Source organism: Eptesicus fuscus, chromosome 14 (genome assembly GCF_027574615.1).
Source record: "Eptesicus fuscus isolate TK198812 chromosome 14, DD_ASM_mEF_20220401, whole genome shotgun sequence".
In the NCBI taxonomy this organism is placed as follows: domain Eukaryota; kingdom Metazoa; phylum Chordata; class Mammalia; order Chiroptera; family Vespertilionidae; genus Eptesicus; species Eptesicus fuscus.
In genome coordinates this window covers 83,149,723-83,164,281 of record NC_072486.1, presented here as the reverse complement: position 1 = coordinate 83,164,281, position 14,559 = coordinate 83,149,723, and the positions used below count along the sequence as shown (strand labels likewise).

Sequence of the window (14,559 nt, the reverse complement as noted above, 5' to 3'; positions counted from 1 at the left end):
AGCTGGCCGATGTCCATGCCGTTAGGTTTCTAGTTTCCATATTTGGGCAAATGCAGCCTCACAAATGGCTCCCTGCTGCCTTGGGAAACCCGGCACCACGGGCTGTTGAATTGAGGCTCTAACCATTTTCCTGGGTTGAACGTGGGTCCTGGAAGGTTGAACTCAGCTGAAAGCGGTGAGAGTGCAGTGGACGGGTCGTCCTCAGCCGGGCTGGGGACTTGCTGCCGCTTTAAAGAAGAGGAAGTGCGAGCTGGTGAAGTAAAAGCACCAGCGACAGTGGTCGTAGCCACCAGCACTTCTGAGAGATCCCCGCTCACAGGCGCCGGAGGTGTTAAACACCTCCCCAGGCCAAGGCCACTGGCCGTGCAGCCTCAGGCCCGGACTCACGGGGCTGCCCTGCCCCACACCCGCTCTGTGTGCTCTTCTCCTTCGGGACAGAGCCACCGGGAGGAAGCGGCCATGAGCACCCTCCCGTCTCCCCGTCACTCCCTCTCCCAGGCCTGGGCACAGGCGGGCACGCGCACCGAGGCCACCGCTCCTGAGGACACCGCCCGGCCGGCGCCGCTCGCAGGGAGCCTGGCGTGAGGACCGCTGTGTCCTGTCCCACAGCCTCGGGCTTGTACTACCTGCCAAGTCCTCTTCCCCCTTCTCCTTAGTGGGGGTCAGAGCACAAACACCCCTACAGGCTGTGTATCCCCGTCACACCCTGCGGTGACTCCCGTGGGCCGCGTCCAGCCCGGCGGGTCCTCTGCCAGGGCCTCGCTGGCTCTAATTACAGGCCTCGTGCCGAGGCGGCCGGTCGGCTACATCCGGGAGGCGGGCAGGAGAGAGGCTGGGCACGGTATGAGGCCGGACGGCTGCCCCGCGGTGACCTGGCCGGGGTGCGGAGACAGCCTTCGGGACAGGAGCCGACGCCGAGCTGAGAGGACACTTGCGCCCAATGTGTGTGTCCGTGGAGGGGATGCTGCGGAGCAGGCTTCCCGTTCTCCCTCACGAGTCTCCGCTTCCTCTCGCTGGAGGGAAAGCGGTTGTTTCCGCGGGTACTTAGACAAGTCAGACCGCTTGGAGGACCGCTAAACCTCTCATTTAAAAAGAGTAACAGTCCCAGAGAAAAGGCCAGTGCCCTCCTTGGACAGGAGAAAACTGAGTCTCGAAAGAGTCAAGTGATTTGCCCGAGTTCAAATGCGAGAAGGAAACGAGCCCGCAGCCGCCGCGTCCCGGCCTCCGCTCACACCGCCGGCGCCGAGCCTGGCCCGAAGCTTCTGGAAACAGCCAGGCCAGGCAGGCTGAGCCTCTCGTCTCCCACCCCGTGGCGGTGTGAGCTGGACCCAAGGCCGTGCCCAGGGACTCGGCCTTCCCCACGGCCCGGGAGGCACGTGCGGGGAACGCAACGGGCGAGGTTGTAACACGTGGCCGGGCCGCCCACAGTGTGGCAGCCGCCGAGGGTGCTGCCGTCCCCGGGAGGCCGGGAGCCGAGGAGGGGGCACGGCGGCCCCGGGAGAGGCGTGGCCCAGGCGTGGCGCGACGTTGTGTGTGGTTATCAGCCGGGCGCCGGCACTTCCCTGGTGGAATGTGCCATTGAGGCGGCAGTGACCCCCAGTCCGACACGCGTGATGTGATAGCCCGTCCGCCCACTTCCCAACGCTGGGCTGGTGAGGATGAAACCGAGGACAGAGCAGCCAAGCAGCTGAGGGAGCCGGGAGCCCGCCGCCGGGCGTGTGCGTGCGCAGCCGTGCGGGAGCCGGGGGAGGACAGAGACAGGCCCCGGCCCGGCCCCCGGCCGCCCGCAGTGCATGCAGATGGCCCCAAAGTGGGAACAGCCCCACGTCCGGCCGCGGGTGAACGAAGAAGCACAAGGCGCTGCATCCCTCCCGGTCAGTGTTCAGCTGCGAGAGAGAACGCGGCCGGCACGCAGCGCGGTGCACCCCGAAAACAATGCTGCGTGAGAGAAGCCAGACACACAGGCCCCCTGGTGGGTCCCGTCCGTGGTGGGTCCCCTCCGTGGTGGGTCCCCTCCGTGGTGGGTCCCGTCCGTGGTGGGTCCCCCCCGTGGTGGGTCCCGTCCGTGGTGGGTCCCCTCCGTGGTGGGTCCCCTCCGTGGTGGGTCCCGTCCGTGGTGGGTCCCATCCGTGGTGGGTCCCCTCCGTGGTGGGTCCCCTCCGTGGTGGGTCCCCTCCGTGGTGGGTCCCCCCCGTGGTGGGTCCCGTCCGTGGTGGGTCCCGTCCGTGGTGGGTCCCCCCCGTGGTGGGTCCCGTCCGTGGTGGGTCCCGTCCGTGGTGGGTCCCCCCCGTGGTGGGTCCCCTCCGTGGTGGGTCCCGTCCGTGGTGGGTCCCCCCCGTGGTGGGTCCCGTCCGTGGTGGGTCCCCCCCGTGGTGGGTCCCCCCCGTGGTGGGTCCCGTCCGTGGTGGGTCCCGTCCGTGGTGGGTCCCCTCCGTGGTGGGTCCCGTCCGTGGTGGGTCCCCTCCGTGGTGGGTCCCGTCCGTGGTGGGTCCCCTCCGTGGTGGGTCCCGTCCGTGGTGGGTCCCGTCCGTGGTGGGTCCCCTCCGTGGTGGGTCCCCTCCGTGGTGGGTCCCGTCCACGCAGTGCCTGGAGCTAGCAGAGCCTCCGGGATGGAAGGAGAGGAAGGAGAAGGCGATGGCCAGGGCTGGGAGTGGGAGGAGTCGGGGTGCAGGTTTTCGTTCGGGGTGACTAAGATGTTCTCCGACCAGGTCATGGTGGAATAGTGCGTGGCATTTGCCCAGCTCTGTGGCTACACTCAAAACAGCTGAGTTGGGTGAATTCCTGGTGTGTGAATCACCTCAATAAAGCTGTTATCAATGACCAGTGTCCTGACCAACGTGGACAGGAATTTGGTCCCTGAGCATGTGCTGTGGGCGCATCGGGGCCCGGTGCTGTTCAGCGCCTTGAGAATCCCAGCCCAGGGCCATCCTGGTGCGAGGCTGACGCCTGAGACTCAACCGCTGCTGTTTCTCTCCCGCCCCGCAGGGCGAGGGCCCCCCGGCCGACAGCGCGCTGACCTACGTGCCCCAAACGTCCGCTCTGACCCACGCCCCTGCCTCCCGGACCAGCCACCCCCCGGGCCGCCCGCTGCAGACCCTCAGCCGGCTCCAGCCCGGCGAGCTCAGCCCCGAGGGGGGCGGCGGGGTCCAGAAGCAGACTCTGCTCAGGCAGCTGATCGCCTACTTGGCCATGATACCCCCCTCGCCCACCGAGGCGGGCCCCCTCACGCCCGACGACCTGCGCGTGCCTTGGAGGAAACACGGAAAACGGTTTTCGCCTCCAGAAGACCCCGCGGAGCCCCTGGGCGCCGGCGACGGTGAGTCAGCCTCACCCCCTCGGGGGCGTTGGTCGTCAACTCCGTCTTCCCAGCACCTGCCTCCGCGTCTGGGGTGCGCGGACGCCAGGCGCCTGTGAGGAGGGCGCCTTGGGGTGCGCTTCCCGTGCGGCCGGCGGCGGGAAGGTGGCCACGCCCACGCCGGTGCGCCCAGCGGCTGGCACGGGAGGGAGAGGAAGACGCTGTCCCGGCTCACACCCCTCTCTGCAGTGTCCCGGTTTCGTGACGTCACCGAAGATGGGGGGGGGGGGCTGCACAGGCTCTGGAAGGTCGGCTCGGGGGCGTTTACTCGGTCACACGCGCCATCACTGCTGTGGTCACACGCGCCCAGGTCACACGTTTGTGCGTATTTGTCCCCAAAGCCCCCAGGTGACACAGCACCGCGCGGCCTTCCCTGCGGCCGGCCGCAGCGCCGGGCTCCCGATGGCATGCGAGTTCTGCCCTGTGTGACCGCCCGAGGGAGGGGGGACCGTGCCTGCTCCTCCGATACGCTCGGGGAGAAGCTGGTGGAGCAGCCTCCTCCTCTGAACATTCCGACCACAGCCCGGCCGCGCACGCGCGGAGACGACCTGCGAGGGTGGCGGGCGCGCTGCTCGTGTGGTCTGCACTCTCTGCTCAGGGAAGCCCTCGCCCCATGTGCTGCTGTGGCCCCTTTTCAGTCAGGGGTGGGAGCCTTTGGGATATTTATAACCTCATTCGTAGGTCATACAAGATTATCATCCAGCACTCAGCTGCTCCATTTGGTCAAACATTTCATTAGCTCACCCAGTGCTCCTCAGGGCCAGCCCACTGGTTTCTGGGGCCGGACGTCCCCACCTGTTTACAGGAAAGAGACGCCAGGCTGCGGGGAGAGGGCGGAGCGGCTGCCGCTTTCTCCTGTGCCTGTCGTGGAGCGAAAGGTGTGTGCTGTGCCCCTGGCTGAACCGTCGCAGACACACTCCCTCCGTGGGGTTGGCATTTCCACGGGGCGGTGCCCGGGGAGCCCTGTTCCCACCAGCATTCCCCCTTCGGGGCCGGTGTTCTCTGCTGGTGTTGTGGAGCCGATGTGAGTGAACGACCACTGGAGCCCAGACCAAATTAAAATTTAGGGAGCCTTTATTAGCCGGGTGGCCGGACGACCCGGCGACTGCTCTGCCATTCTCCACGCAGGGAGACCAGAGAGCAGCAGCGACCCTTTGTGTAGGACCGCTTTTAAGCCCATTAACCACATCCGGTTTTTGCAGAACAAGTAACCCAAGACAAAACAGTTTTTCCCAAGCAACGTCAGGATCATGCCAATGACGACCATGTTATTCACAGGGTCATCCTGTTCTCCAGAAAGCTGACAGTGTTCTGTGAAAGAAGGCTATGTGCTGGGAAGGGGCCATGAGTCCCTATCTCAAGGCCTGGCCTGGTGTCAGCACTGACAACTCTATCTGGGGCATAGTCCACGGCCTCTCTGGAAGCATGCTCAAAAATTCCCACTCTCCAACACTGGCTGCTGCCTTCTCTGCGCCCAAGGCCGTCCTCTGCCTGTTGCTCCCCCCCCCTCCCTCCCCTCTTAAACTCAGAGTATTTATTCACCTTCCCAGCTGCCCCGTGTGCTTAGAGGAGTCACGTGGATGTCCACCACCACACAGAGTGGGCGATGCCCGCACACCCAGCCCCGGCCTCTCCTCTGCCTCCCCCCCGCCTCCCTCCCCGTCTCCAAGCGGCTTCACCTGAGGAACTGCAGCATTGCCCTGCCCGGAGGTGCGCACTGGCCGCAGCCGGACCAGCCGTCCCTCCGGAGGAAACCGCGGCCGTGTTTGCACAGCATTGACCAGCGGCAGCACGGATTTCTCTGTTGTCATAACTGCCTTTATAGTTGGTTCCTTTGTGGGTCAAGATACAAAGAAGGTCCACTGAGTTGGTGGCTACATCTTTTATTTTTATTGTTTTAAATTGTTATTTGTTAATTTGAGAGAGGAAGAGGGAGAGAGAGAAAGAGAGGGAGAGGGGAGGGAAGGGAGGAGAGAGAGAGAGAGAGAGGTGTCTATTTGTCATTCCACTTATTGACCCATCATTGGTTGACTGGTACAGTATGTGCCCTGAGCAGGGATCAAACCCACACCCTTGGTGTATGGCTGACGCGCTAACCCACCGAGCGACCGGCCGGGGTGGCCCCTCTTGATCTACAGGTTTCTCCTCCCTCTTTTCTCTTTCCTGCAATTTATTATTTAATTTATTTACTGTGGAAACTGGCTCGCTCGCTCACTTGTCTCGCAGAGTTCCCCCCTTCTGGATTTCACTGGTGCCTCCCAAGGACAGCGTGCAGCCCCATACCCCGTGGCCGGCAGGGGAGACTTGGCCCTTCGTGTTCAGCTAGAGGCGGTGCCAACGGTGCCCGTTCACACGTCGGCAGCACGGCCACTCCCCCGAGCAGCTTTCACTCGGCTGTCTGAGTGCTCGATCCCCCCCCCCCCACCCCGGGCTGCGCTGCCCTTCCTCCCAGGACGAGCCGCACAGGATGTCCTGCAGTGATGTCCGGGCGGTGCCTGTCTCCCGTGGCGTCTGCGCCGGGGAGCGGGCCACGTGCCTCTCTCACCATTGGCATCCCAGGGTGCGGCAGGCGCCAGGCCCTCCCACTCAGAGGGCCGCGTCTGCTTTCCATGCCACCCTCAAAAGATGATGCTATTCCCAGCCCCGTTTTCCTGACGGGGAGCGGCAGCCTGAGGGTGGATGGTGGCTGGCCCAGCGTTGGATCCCGTGAGACCGAGTGGGAGTCCTTAAGAGCCAGCTGTCCAAAAGGCAGATGTGAGCACAATATACTTGTTACTCTGGCTAATTGGTCCATTAATGTTTTCAGTGGCCATTTAGCTCCAAATTCTAGCTTTCTCTGACTCATTGTGCGCAGTTCTATGTTGAGCCTGTAGGGGGCGCAGAGGCACAGCTGAGCTCACCGAGGTCCTGGACTTGGTGTTGGCTCCCTCTCCCGTCCTGGGTGTGAGCCAAGGCGGGATAGACGGCGGCTTCTGTGTTTAATGGAAACGGACACGGAAAGACCAACTTCTCCTGAGTTTGTGGCCTTACAGCCCCCCTCCCCTCCTCCCCCGCCCCTGCCCTGCAAAGCCCACAGTCGCGCCCAGGGCAGAATTCCCATGAAGGCACAGGCGGCAGCCTCTCCACGAAACTGTGGCCCCTCCAATAGCCTGAGGGAGGCCGGGACAGCGGAGGGGAGGGCTGTGTGACCGACTTCTCAGCGTGGCGAGGCCCTGGAGAGCCGCCTCCCAGACGCCCAGGGGCTGCCTGCGGAGCAGGGAGGGCGGAGCCTGGGAAAGCGGCCCTGTGGCTCCTGACCCTGGCCTTCCGCAGCTCCAGGCGGAGCTCCAGGAAAACCCACCCCACGTGCTTCCAATGTGATGGACGCTCAGGTCTGGCTCACCGCGTGTGACCAGTGTTCATGAGGGAAGAGACCGCCTTCGTCCTTTACTCGTGGTTTACACCTGACCCTTTCAGGGCCTCGGGCGGGGTGGGGAATGTCCGGCCGCGGGCTGAATAAGGCCGGAGAAATCGCTGGGTCTGGCCCTGCCAAGGCACTGGGGTGAGTTAATGAAATGTGTGACCAGATAGAGCAGGCTCATTTTTAATTAATGATTTTGTGTGGCCTGGGCAGGAAGAGGGTTCCCACCCCTGCTTTAAAGCAACGGAAAGCTCAAAGACCTGCGCGAGGCAGGCGGCGGGAAGGACAAAGGTCACAGAGAGTGCGGCGTGGCAGTGCTGCACACAGACATTGTGGGGTCCAGCTCCCCAGCTCCAGACCTGGCGTCCCGGGTCACCCCCCGGGGGAGTGCTCCCTGCTAACGGTTAGCCTGTCATTTTGTGACCCAGTCACTACGGGAAATAGGATTTATAAACGATAATTTGTTCCTTATTACCAGTCATATATGTAAAAATGGTTGCCACGCAGAACCTGAACACTACATACAAAGACACACACAATTGCCAAGACCAGTGCCATCCGTGTGGCTGTCCTGCCCTTGGGCTCTCTGTGCGCCCATGCCTGGCGTGAAGCAGGGCCGCCGGGGGCAGTGCAGCTCTGCACCCTCCCTCTCCTGTCCCGTCAGTGCCTCGCGCCAGTCCTCCCAACTAGGGTGCAGGCCCAGCCCGTGACCCCGGCCACGCTTAGGTAACGAAGTGTCATGTCCACTTTTTGTATTTAAATTTTTAAACGTTGTGGTAAAATACACTTGGTTTGATCATAAATTGAGTTCCTAGCAGCAGATGTATGTAAACCATGCACATGGGCCATCTACCTTCTAGAACTTTCCTACTCACAGGAAGTCCGGCAGCTGGCACCGTGCTGAACCTGTTTCTCTCAGTCCAATCCCAGTGCTCTCCTGGCTCAGCCCATTCCCTTAATGGAGACAGATTTCAATCCCACGCACAGTAGCCCACCTGGACAGGTTTATATTCCAGTTTGGCATTTGCCACCAGCACCTGCCCGCGACCCCCTGTCACTTTGGTGACCGTGCTGAGCATGCACCCACAGTGATGTGAGTCTCAGGGAACATTCTTTAGGAAGAGTCGAGTGCCAAGCCTGCCGCCAACCGAGTTACAGAGTTAACGCCGCCACCAGCTGGGCAGTGTGTGTAATGAGGGAGAGGTGGACTGGGTGCGGGTTCTGCGAGAACGAAGTGGACAGCGCCTGGGCAGGGCCCCGGCAGCCGGTGGCAGCTCGGCTCAGCGCCTCACTTAGCCAGTGAGCAGCACATCACTCAGCTGTCAGACCACGGCCCCTGGGTGGACGGAGAACACATCTTACTGTTCTCGTGTGGTTCCCAGTGAAAGTAGACAGGAAGCTGACACAGGATAGGCCTGTGGCTCCCCGGGGAGGCCCCAATGAGGACAGAATAAAATAATAAACTCCTTCTGAATATATCTGAGTCATTGCAAACACCTGAGAGTTGGTCTCCAGAAATTAAATGAACTATATGCTCTCTAAACAAAAGGAACACAGTAAATTCCTCATGATGATGATGGTGATGATGGTGACAGAGGTAGTGATGATGAAGATGATAATGACGATGGTGGTGATGATTGTGTTGATGATGATGATGGTGGTGATGATGGTGACAGAGGTAGTGGTGATGAAGATGATGATGATGATGGTAGTGATAATTGTGTTGATAATGGTGGTGATGATTGTGTTGATGGTGATGATGGTGATGATGGTTGTGGTGATGGTAATGATGGTGGTGATGGTAATGATGATGGTGATGGTGGTGGTGATGATGGTGATGATGGTGGTGATGATGGTGGTGATGATGATGGTGTGATCGTGGTGATGATGATAATGGTGATGATTAGCTTAGCTCTTTTTTAATATATATATTTTTATTATTGATTTCAGAGAGGAAGGGAGAGGGAGAGAATCATCAATGATGAGAGAGAATCATTGATCAGCAGCCTCCTGCACACCCCACACTGGGGACTGAGCCTGTAACCTGGGCACATGCCTGACCAGGCATCAAACTGTAATCTCCTCGTTCATAGGTCCAATGCTCAACCACTGAGCCACACCGGCTGGGCAGCTCTTTATTTAATAATGTAAAAGTATCTTTCACTCTTACATTTGAAGGACATGTTCACTGGGTATAGACCTCTGAGTTAAACATTATTCCTTTGAACACTTCAAATATGTCATTTGGCATATGTCTTCCTCTCCCAAATTAACATATATGCATGTTATCAAATACGTAATTGCACATATTACATCAAATAGGTCATTCTTGTGAGATACTGACATGTCTGTGACCTCTACTTTTCTTAAGAAGTCAGCGCCCACTCAACCATTTTGCTCTGCATATAATCTCTGCTGCTAAGACTGTCCTCACCGCCCTGGCCGGTTTGGCTCGGTGGATAGAGCGTCAGCCTACGAACTGAAAGGTCCCAGGTTCGATTCCGGTCACGGGCACATACATGCCCGGGTTGTGGGCTCCATCCCCAGTAGGGGACTTGCAATAGGCAGCTGATCAATGATTCTCTCTCATCAGGGATGTTTCTTTCTCTCTCTCCCTCTCCCTTCCTCTCTGAAATCAATAAAAATATATTTTAAAAAACTGTCCTCACCTTAGTCGTCAGCATTTTGACTAAGTGCCGTGTGCACCGTGTTATTCGTGCACACGGCACTTACACTACCACTAGCTGGGCAGTTATTCGTGCAGCTTCCTGAGCCTTGGTCTCTAAGCTCCTGCTTCCCGCCCCCCGCCGCCCCCCGCCCCCGGTGGGGAGACTTGGGGAGCTTTCTTTTTCGGCCCCTTTCGCTCCTTCCCGCTTGGATTCCAGCTGCAGTGTCATGGCTGGCACCACCTGCAGGCGCTGGGTTCCATGCCGCCTTTCCCGCCTCTTCGCTCTGTCCTCCAGTCACAGTACCACCTGCCTTCAGGCTCGCGAGCCCTTTCTTGTCCCCCAGCCGCACGCACCAGCCTGTGGGGGGAGGCTTCCCGTTTCAGGCTGTTCCTGTCACCCCAGAACTGCCTGTTTCTCGCTGGGTTTGCTGGGTGCTGCTGCTCTGCCGTGTTTCTAGCAGCTTCCTGCTGCCCTTGTCCCTCTCTGATGTTGGCTGCATGTCCCGCTTTTCTGGTTCTCATATGTCTGTTGCTTTGTGGCTCCCTGGACACCGTGTGCGTCACCTCCACCTGGCCGGAGTTGAGTGGTTGCGTTTTGCCTGGAAGCAGCGGAATTCTTGGAGGCCCTTTGATTTGTCCCGTCGGCGCCTAATTTTTCAGGGCGATGAAGCTGCTCAGGCTCCTCCCCGGCACGTAATTCCAGCCGTTTCATCCGAGGCCCTGCTTCCTCCTCCTCCTCGGGCCCTGAGTTCGGTCATAGGTCCTTCATGGGCCCACATCCATTTTCACTGTTGACAGGCTCTGAGCCTTGGTGTAACCGGAGTCACGTGGGATTCAGTCAACAAACAACACGTGTTTATGCGCACCAGCTGCGCCTGTCGTCAGCGGGAGGGGTGCCGGAGGGGGCTCTGGACACGCCGTCACTGTTTGCCTGTGTGTGCCTCTAGGAGCATGGACTCAGAATTTCCTGGAGGACCCAAGAGAGCACCAGGCCTCTGTGGAGACGCTGAGCACCCCGGACCTGGACGAGGTGGCCGGGGTGATAGCCGATGCCACGGACGCGGAGGGCCCGTGGGAAGGCCCCGGAGGAGCTGGAGGAGAGCCCGGGGCGCCGGCGGACAGCTCGGAGGCAGCGCTCGGGGACCGTGCCCATGGCGGGGTGGGAGCGCGAGGTGAGCGCCCGTGCCTGGCACTCACACTGTGGTGGACCGGAAGGCCCAGGCCACAGCGGTGGGCACCTGAGCGAGTGCAGAGCGGCCGTGCTGGGGGGCAGCCTGCCCGCTGGGGGGCGACGGGTTCCTCTGCTGAGGTGCAGAGTCAGAAGCAGCCTGGTGGCTAGGAAGTGCTTTTGTTTGGAGCAGGCGTCCTCAAACTACGGCCCGCGGGCCACATGCGGGTGTTTTTGCCGTTTTGTTTTTTTACTTCAAAATAAGATATGTGCAGTGTGCATAGGAATTTGTTCATAGTTTTTTTTAAACTAGAGTCCGGCCCTCCAACGGTCTGAGGGACAGTGAACTGGCCCCTGTTTAAAAAGTGTGAGGACCCCTGGTTTGGAGTGTGTGTTAGTGAACAAGTCAAATGTTCGATAATAAAGTGAAAGGGGTACATTAGAATGTCTGCCTGAGGCTCACCCTTCCAGGCTGCTCCAAGGAGAGAGCAGAGGCCCCCCGGTACTCCCAACACACACGCACACATACACTCACAACCACACACATGCACTTACACACAGAGACTCACACATGTGCGTATACTCATGCACACTCACATGTGTGCATACACTGATACGCACACATGCACATACAGTTACACACACACACACACACACACAGCAGCTGGACCTGCGGGTGGGCTCATACCCCCTGACAACTGGCCTTCTCTGTGCCTGGTTGCTCCTCAGAATCGCTGGAGCCACACTGAAGCGTGCAGCTCAGTCCTGCACATAGCAGGCACTCAAAGAATGTGCCAGAAGCACGGGTGGAGGGTGACCGTGCCTGGGGGTTGGGACAGAGGCTGGTGTGGAGTGGACACACCGCTCGATGGTAGCGAGGGCGTATGAAAAGATGCTGGAACTCCCCTGGGACAAGGCATCGCGAGGCAGTGGGCACTCAAAGACTGACACCCACTCTGAGGGCTGGGGGGTCTCGGGGGTTGTTGGGGCGTCAGGAGGGTGCGGTGAGGGGTGCGCTGGGGCATTGCAGGCAGGAAGCTAGTTTAGAGAAGTGACGGCCACAGAGATACCGCGTCTGCGCGTTCAGAAGAGACCTTCTCGGGGAGGTTTGGGTCGGACGCTCCGCTTTCCCTGTTCACAGCCACTGCCTTCCCGCACGGCGGTGCTTCCTGTGTGAGCGACACGGACACGCGCAGGTGGGGAACGGGGTGGCTGTACGAGCGACCACGCTCCCCGTTTAGCTGGAGCTCCTCCTCCGTGCAGTGTGCGGGCGCAGCAGGAGGTGCTCGCTAGGAGACACGGGCGATGGCGTCGCGTAGAGAAGGCTCGCGGTGGCGGCGTGCACGCTGCGACACTCGCGGCGACGTTCCTGACCAGGACTTTGCTAACGCTCTGGTCTTCCACAGGCACCAGAGCACGGGACGGCGAGGCTCACGGTCACGGAGAGGTAAGATGCACGTCTCTGCAACTCGCTTCGCGCTAAGCAGACTGTGCTGGTCTTTGTTCTGTTCGTGGCCGAGAATGTTCCTGAAATACAAAGGTCATTTTGTTTTGTTTTTTTAGGAAAGGATGGAAAACCTCATAGTCCCCAAACTGAGAAAACTGTAGACAGTGCGTGCAAATTGTGTATGTTTAATACACGCTAATGCCCGTTTTCAGATTGATAGTAATACTAGAGGCCTGGTGCATGAATTCGTGCACTGGTGGGGTCCAGCCCGCCCGCCCCAATGGGGGCCATTGGGGGGGGGCCAGCCAGGGCAAGGGACTGTGGGTGGTTTGCCGGCCAGCCCCGCCCCCGATCTGGTCGTTCTGCAGGTCGGTCTATTTGCATATTACCCTTTATTACTGTAGGATGGGCACATTGTAGAAATATGAAAAACGGTTACTACAAAGAAGAAGGTTAACATGCCTTAGGATTTCCCCATCTGGCGGGGTGTGTGGTATCGTGATCCCACTGCATCATATGTGAGTGTCCCGTGTGCCGGCCTCCAAGGTGCATTTCATAGGGACGTTGACAGGTACACCTTCACCAAGCGGTGTGGCTGCTTGACCTTAAAGTCACTAAAATTGAGCAAATAAGACATTCAGTTTCTCCTGCATGTGCCCCTCCGGGATCGAACCCAAAACCTCTGTATGTTTCCTGACTAGGAATTGAACCCAAAGCCGTGGGTGTGCAGGCCGACACTCTAACCACTGAGCAACATCAGCCAGGCAGCATGGGTTATTTTTAACATGAGATGCTGACAGCCTGTACTGATTGCACAAGTTGAGGTTTAGCGGGTATGTGTTTGTGTGCATGAGAGAGGGAGGGAGGGAGGAGGAGAGAGGAACGTTATGACGGATTCTCACGTGCACCCTCCACCTGGCCGAGGACTTCTCATCTGCATGTGGTTCCAGCACAGGCCGTGCGGCCTGCCGCACCAGCTCCACACGCCGCGGCCGTCCTCCCCGGGGTGACCTCAGAGCCCCCCTCGTGGGCAAGTGGACAGCCTTCCTCCTGCTTGTCCTCTCACGTGGGTTTCCTTCCCACTAGGTCGGTCCTGCGAGCCTCCGCCGTGGGGACGTCCTGCAGGGCCCGGGGTCTCCACGCCCACCTGGAGCCCCACCTGGAGCCCCACCTGCCCCCGGGACCGAGCAGGCGGCGGGCCCCGCGGCCGCCTCGTCTTCGGAGGAGGACGCCGCCGGGGTGGAGAACGTGAAGAGTCGGAGCTTCTCCACAGAGCTGCTGGCGAGGCCGCACTCGGGGCCCGGGGCCCACGGGCTTGGGCAGTTCCCGCGCTGGGTCTCGGGGGCCCCGCAGGAGCAGGAGGACCCCGGCCACGGCCTGCGGCTGGAGGTCAAGTCCCCCGAGGAGACCTATGGCTACATCGTGACAGAGAGCGAGTGAGTGCAGCCCTGGCCTGGCCCTGCTGGTGCCGGACCCGGGCCCGCCCTGGAGGGAGCCTCGGGGTGGAGGCGCTTGGGCCGCCCTCCCTGTGCCCAGCGGCTCAGAACCAGAACCCGAGCTCGAGGGCGATTCCCCGCGGGCAAAGTGGCCCTGTCCTCAGGCCCGGCTGGGGGGCGCTGGGCGGAGGAGGCCCGGGCTGGGGGGGGTGGGGCACTGCTCCAGGGCGTGGAGGGTGGGATCTGCAGCGGGTGCCGGCTCCACCGGTAACTCACCAAACTCATTCCCCCCTTCACACCAAAGTGGTCCTGAGACCAGGCCTGGTCCCCCGGCGGGCAGCACGCCCTGCCCTCACGTTTTGACCTGAGAATCACTAACATCGCGTACGCAGCCAGCCGCAGGCAGCCCATTGTCCAGGTCACCTCACTGACGAAGCTGGCATTTGACCCTCAGCTTTGTACAAACGTTGTTTTCTTCAAGTGATGAAAGGTGTTTGAAAGGAAGCAACATCTGTGTGGCTGCACACAGGTGTGTGCGTGTGTGTGCAGGTGTGTGCCCCTGTCCAGGTGTTTCTGCGTCGGTCGCCAGCGATCATGGCTCACGGGTTGTTCTCAGTGGGGGAGGGCTGCCCGGCCCCCGGCCCCCGATTCCGCAAGGCTCACGCCGTCCCCAGAGCCGGTGGCGGCTGCGGTGAGGACGGCAGGGCGCACTGTGAGAAGCAGAGCAGCAAATCCTTTGTCTGGGCTGATCCACGGGCGCGCATCAGAGCAGGCTAAAGCCTGAGACCGCTCCCAGCAGCGACAGCGTTCCACTGTCTTTCTAGAGAAGTCGGCAGCGCGGCCTCAGGCGGCCCAGCGCGGGGAGGGGGCCGCCCGTCTCCAGGCCGCTTGGTTCTTCCGCGCCGCTCCCTCCTCTCCGCTGCGCCTGGCTGGCCCGTCCCACGTGGTCCTCTCCGCCCTCCTCTCCTTTCCCGGGACTAGCAGCCCCAGTGGGTGGTCGGTCTTCAGAATCCCACCCAGAGACGGCAAGCGGGCACCTGAGGGGTGCCTGCAAAAGGCGGGCACTGCCGAGAGCGGAGGTGGCG

The 14,559-nt window shown here is 60.5% G+C and overlaps 1 protein-coding gene across 1 annotated transcript in view; it reads left to right on the top strand.

The window, feature by feature from the left end:
• The window catches only part of PTPRN2 (protein tyrosine phosphatase receptor type N2), a 428,035-nt gene that overhangs the window by 151,329 nt on the left and 262,147 nt on the right, over window positions 1–14,559 (top strand). The window contains exons 8-11 of the mRNA XM_054726069.1: window positions 2,986–3,316; window positions 10,371–10,595; window positions 11,998–12,038; window positions 13,125–13,474. Of these exons, the coding sequence (XP_054582044.1) occupies window positions 2,986–3,316; window positions 10,371–10,595; window positions 11,998–12,038; window positions 13,125–13,474 (947 nt within the window). The remainder of the gene's footprint in view (window positions 1–2,985; window positions 3,317–10,370; window positions 10,596–11,997; window positions 12,039–13,124; window positions 13,475–14,559) is intronic.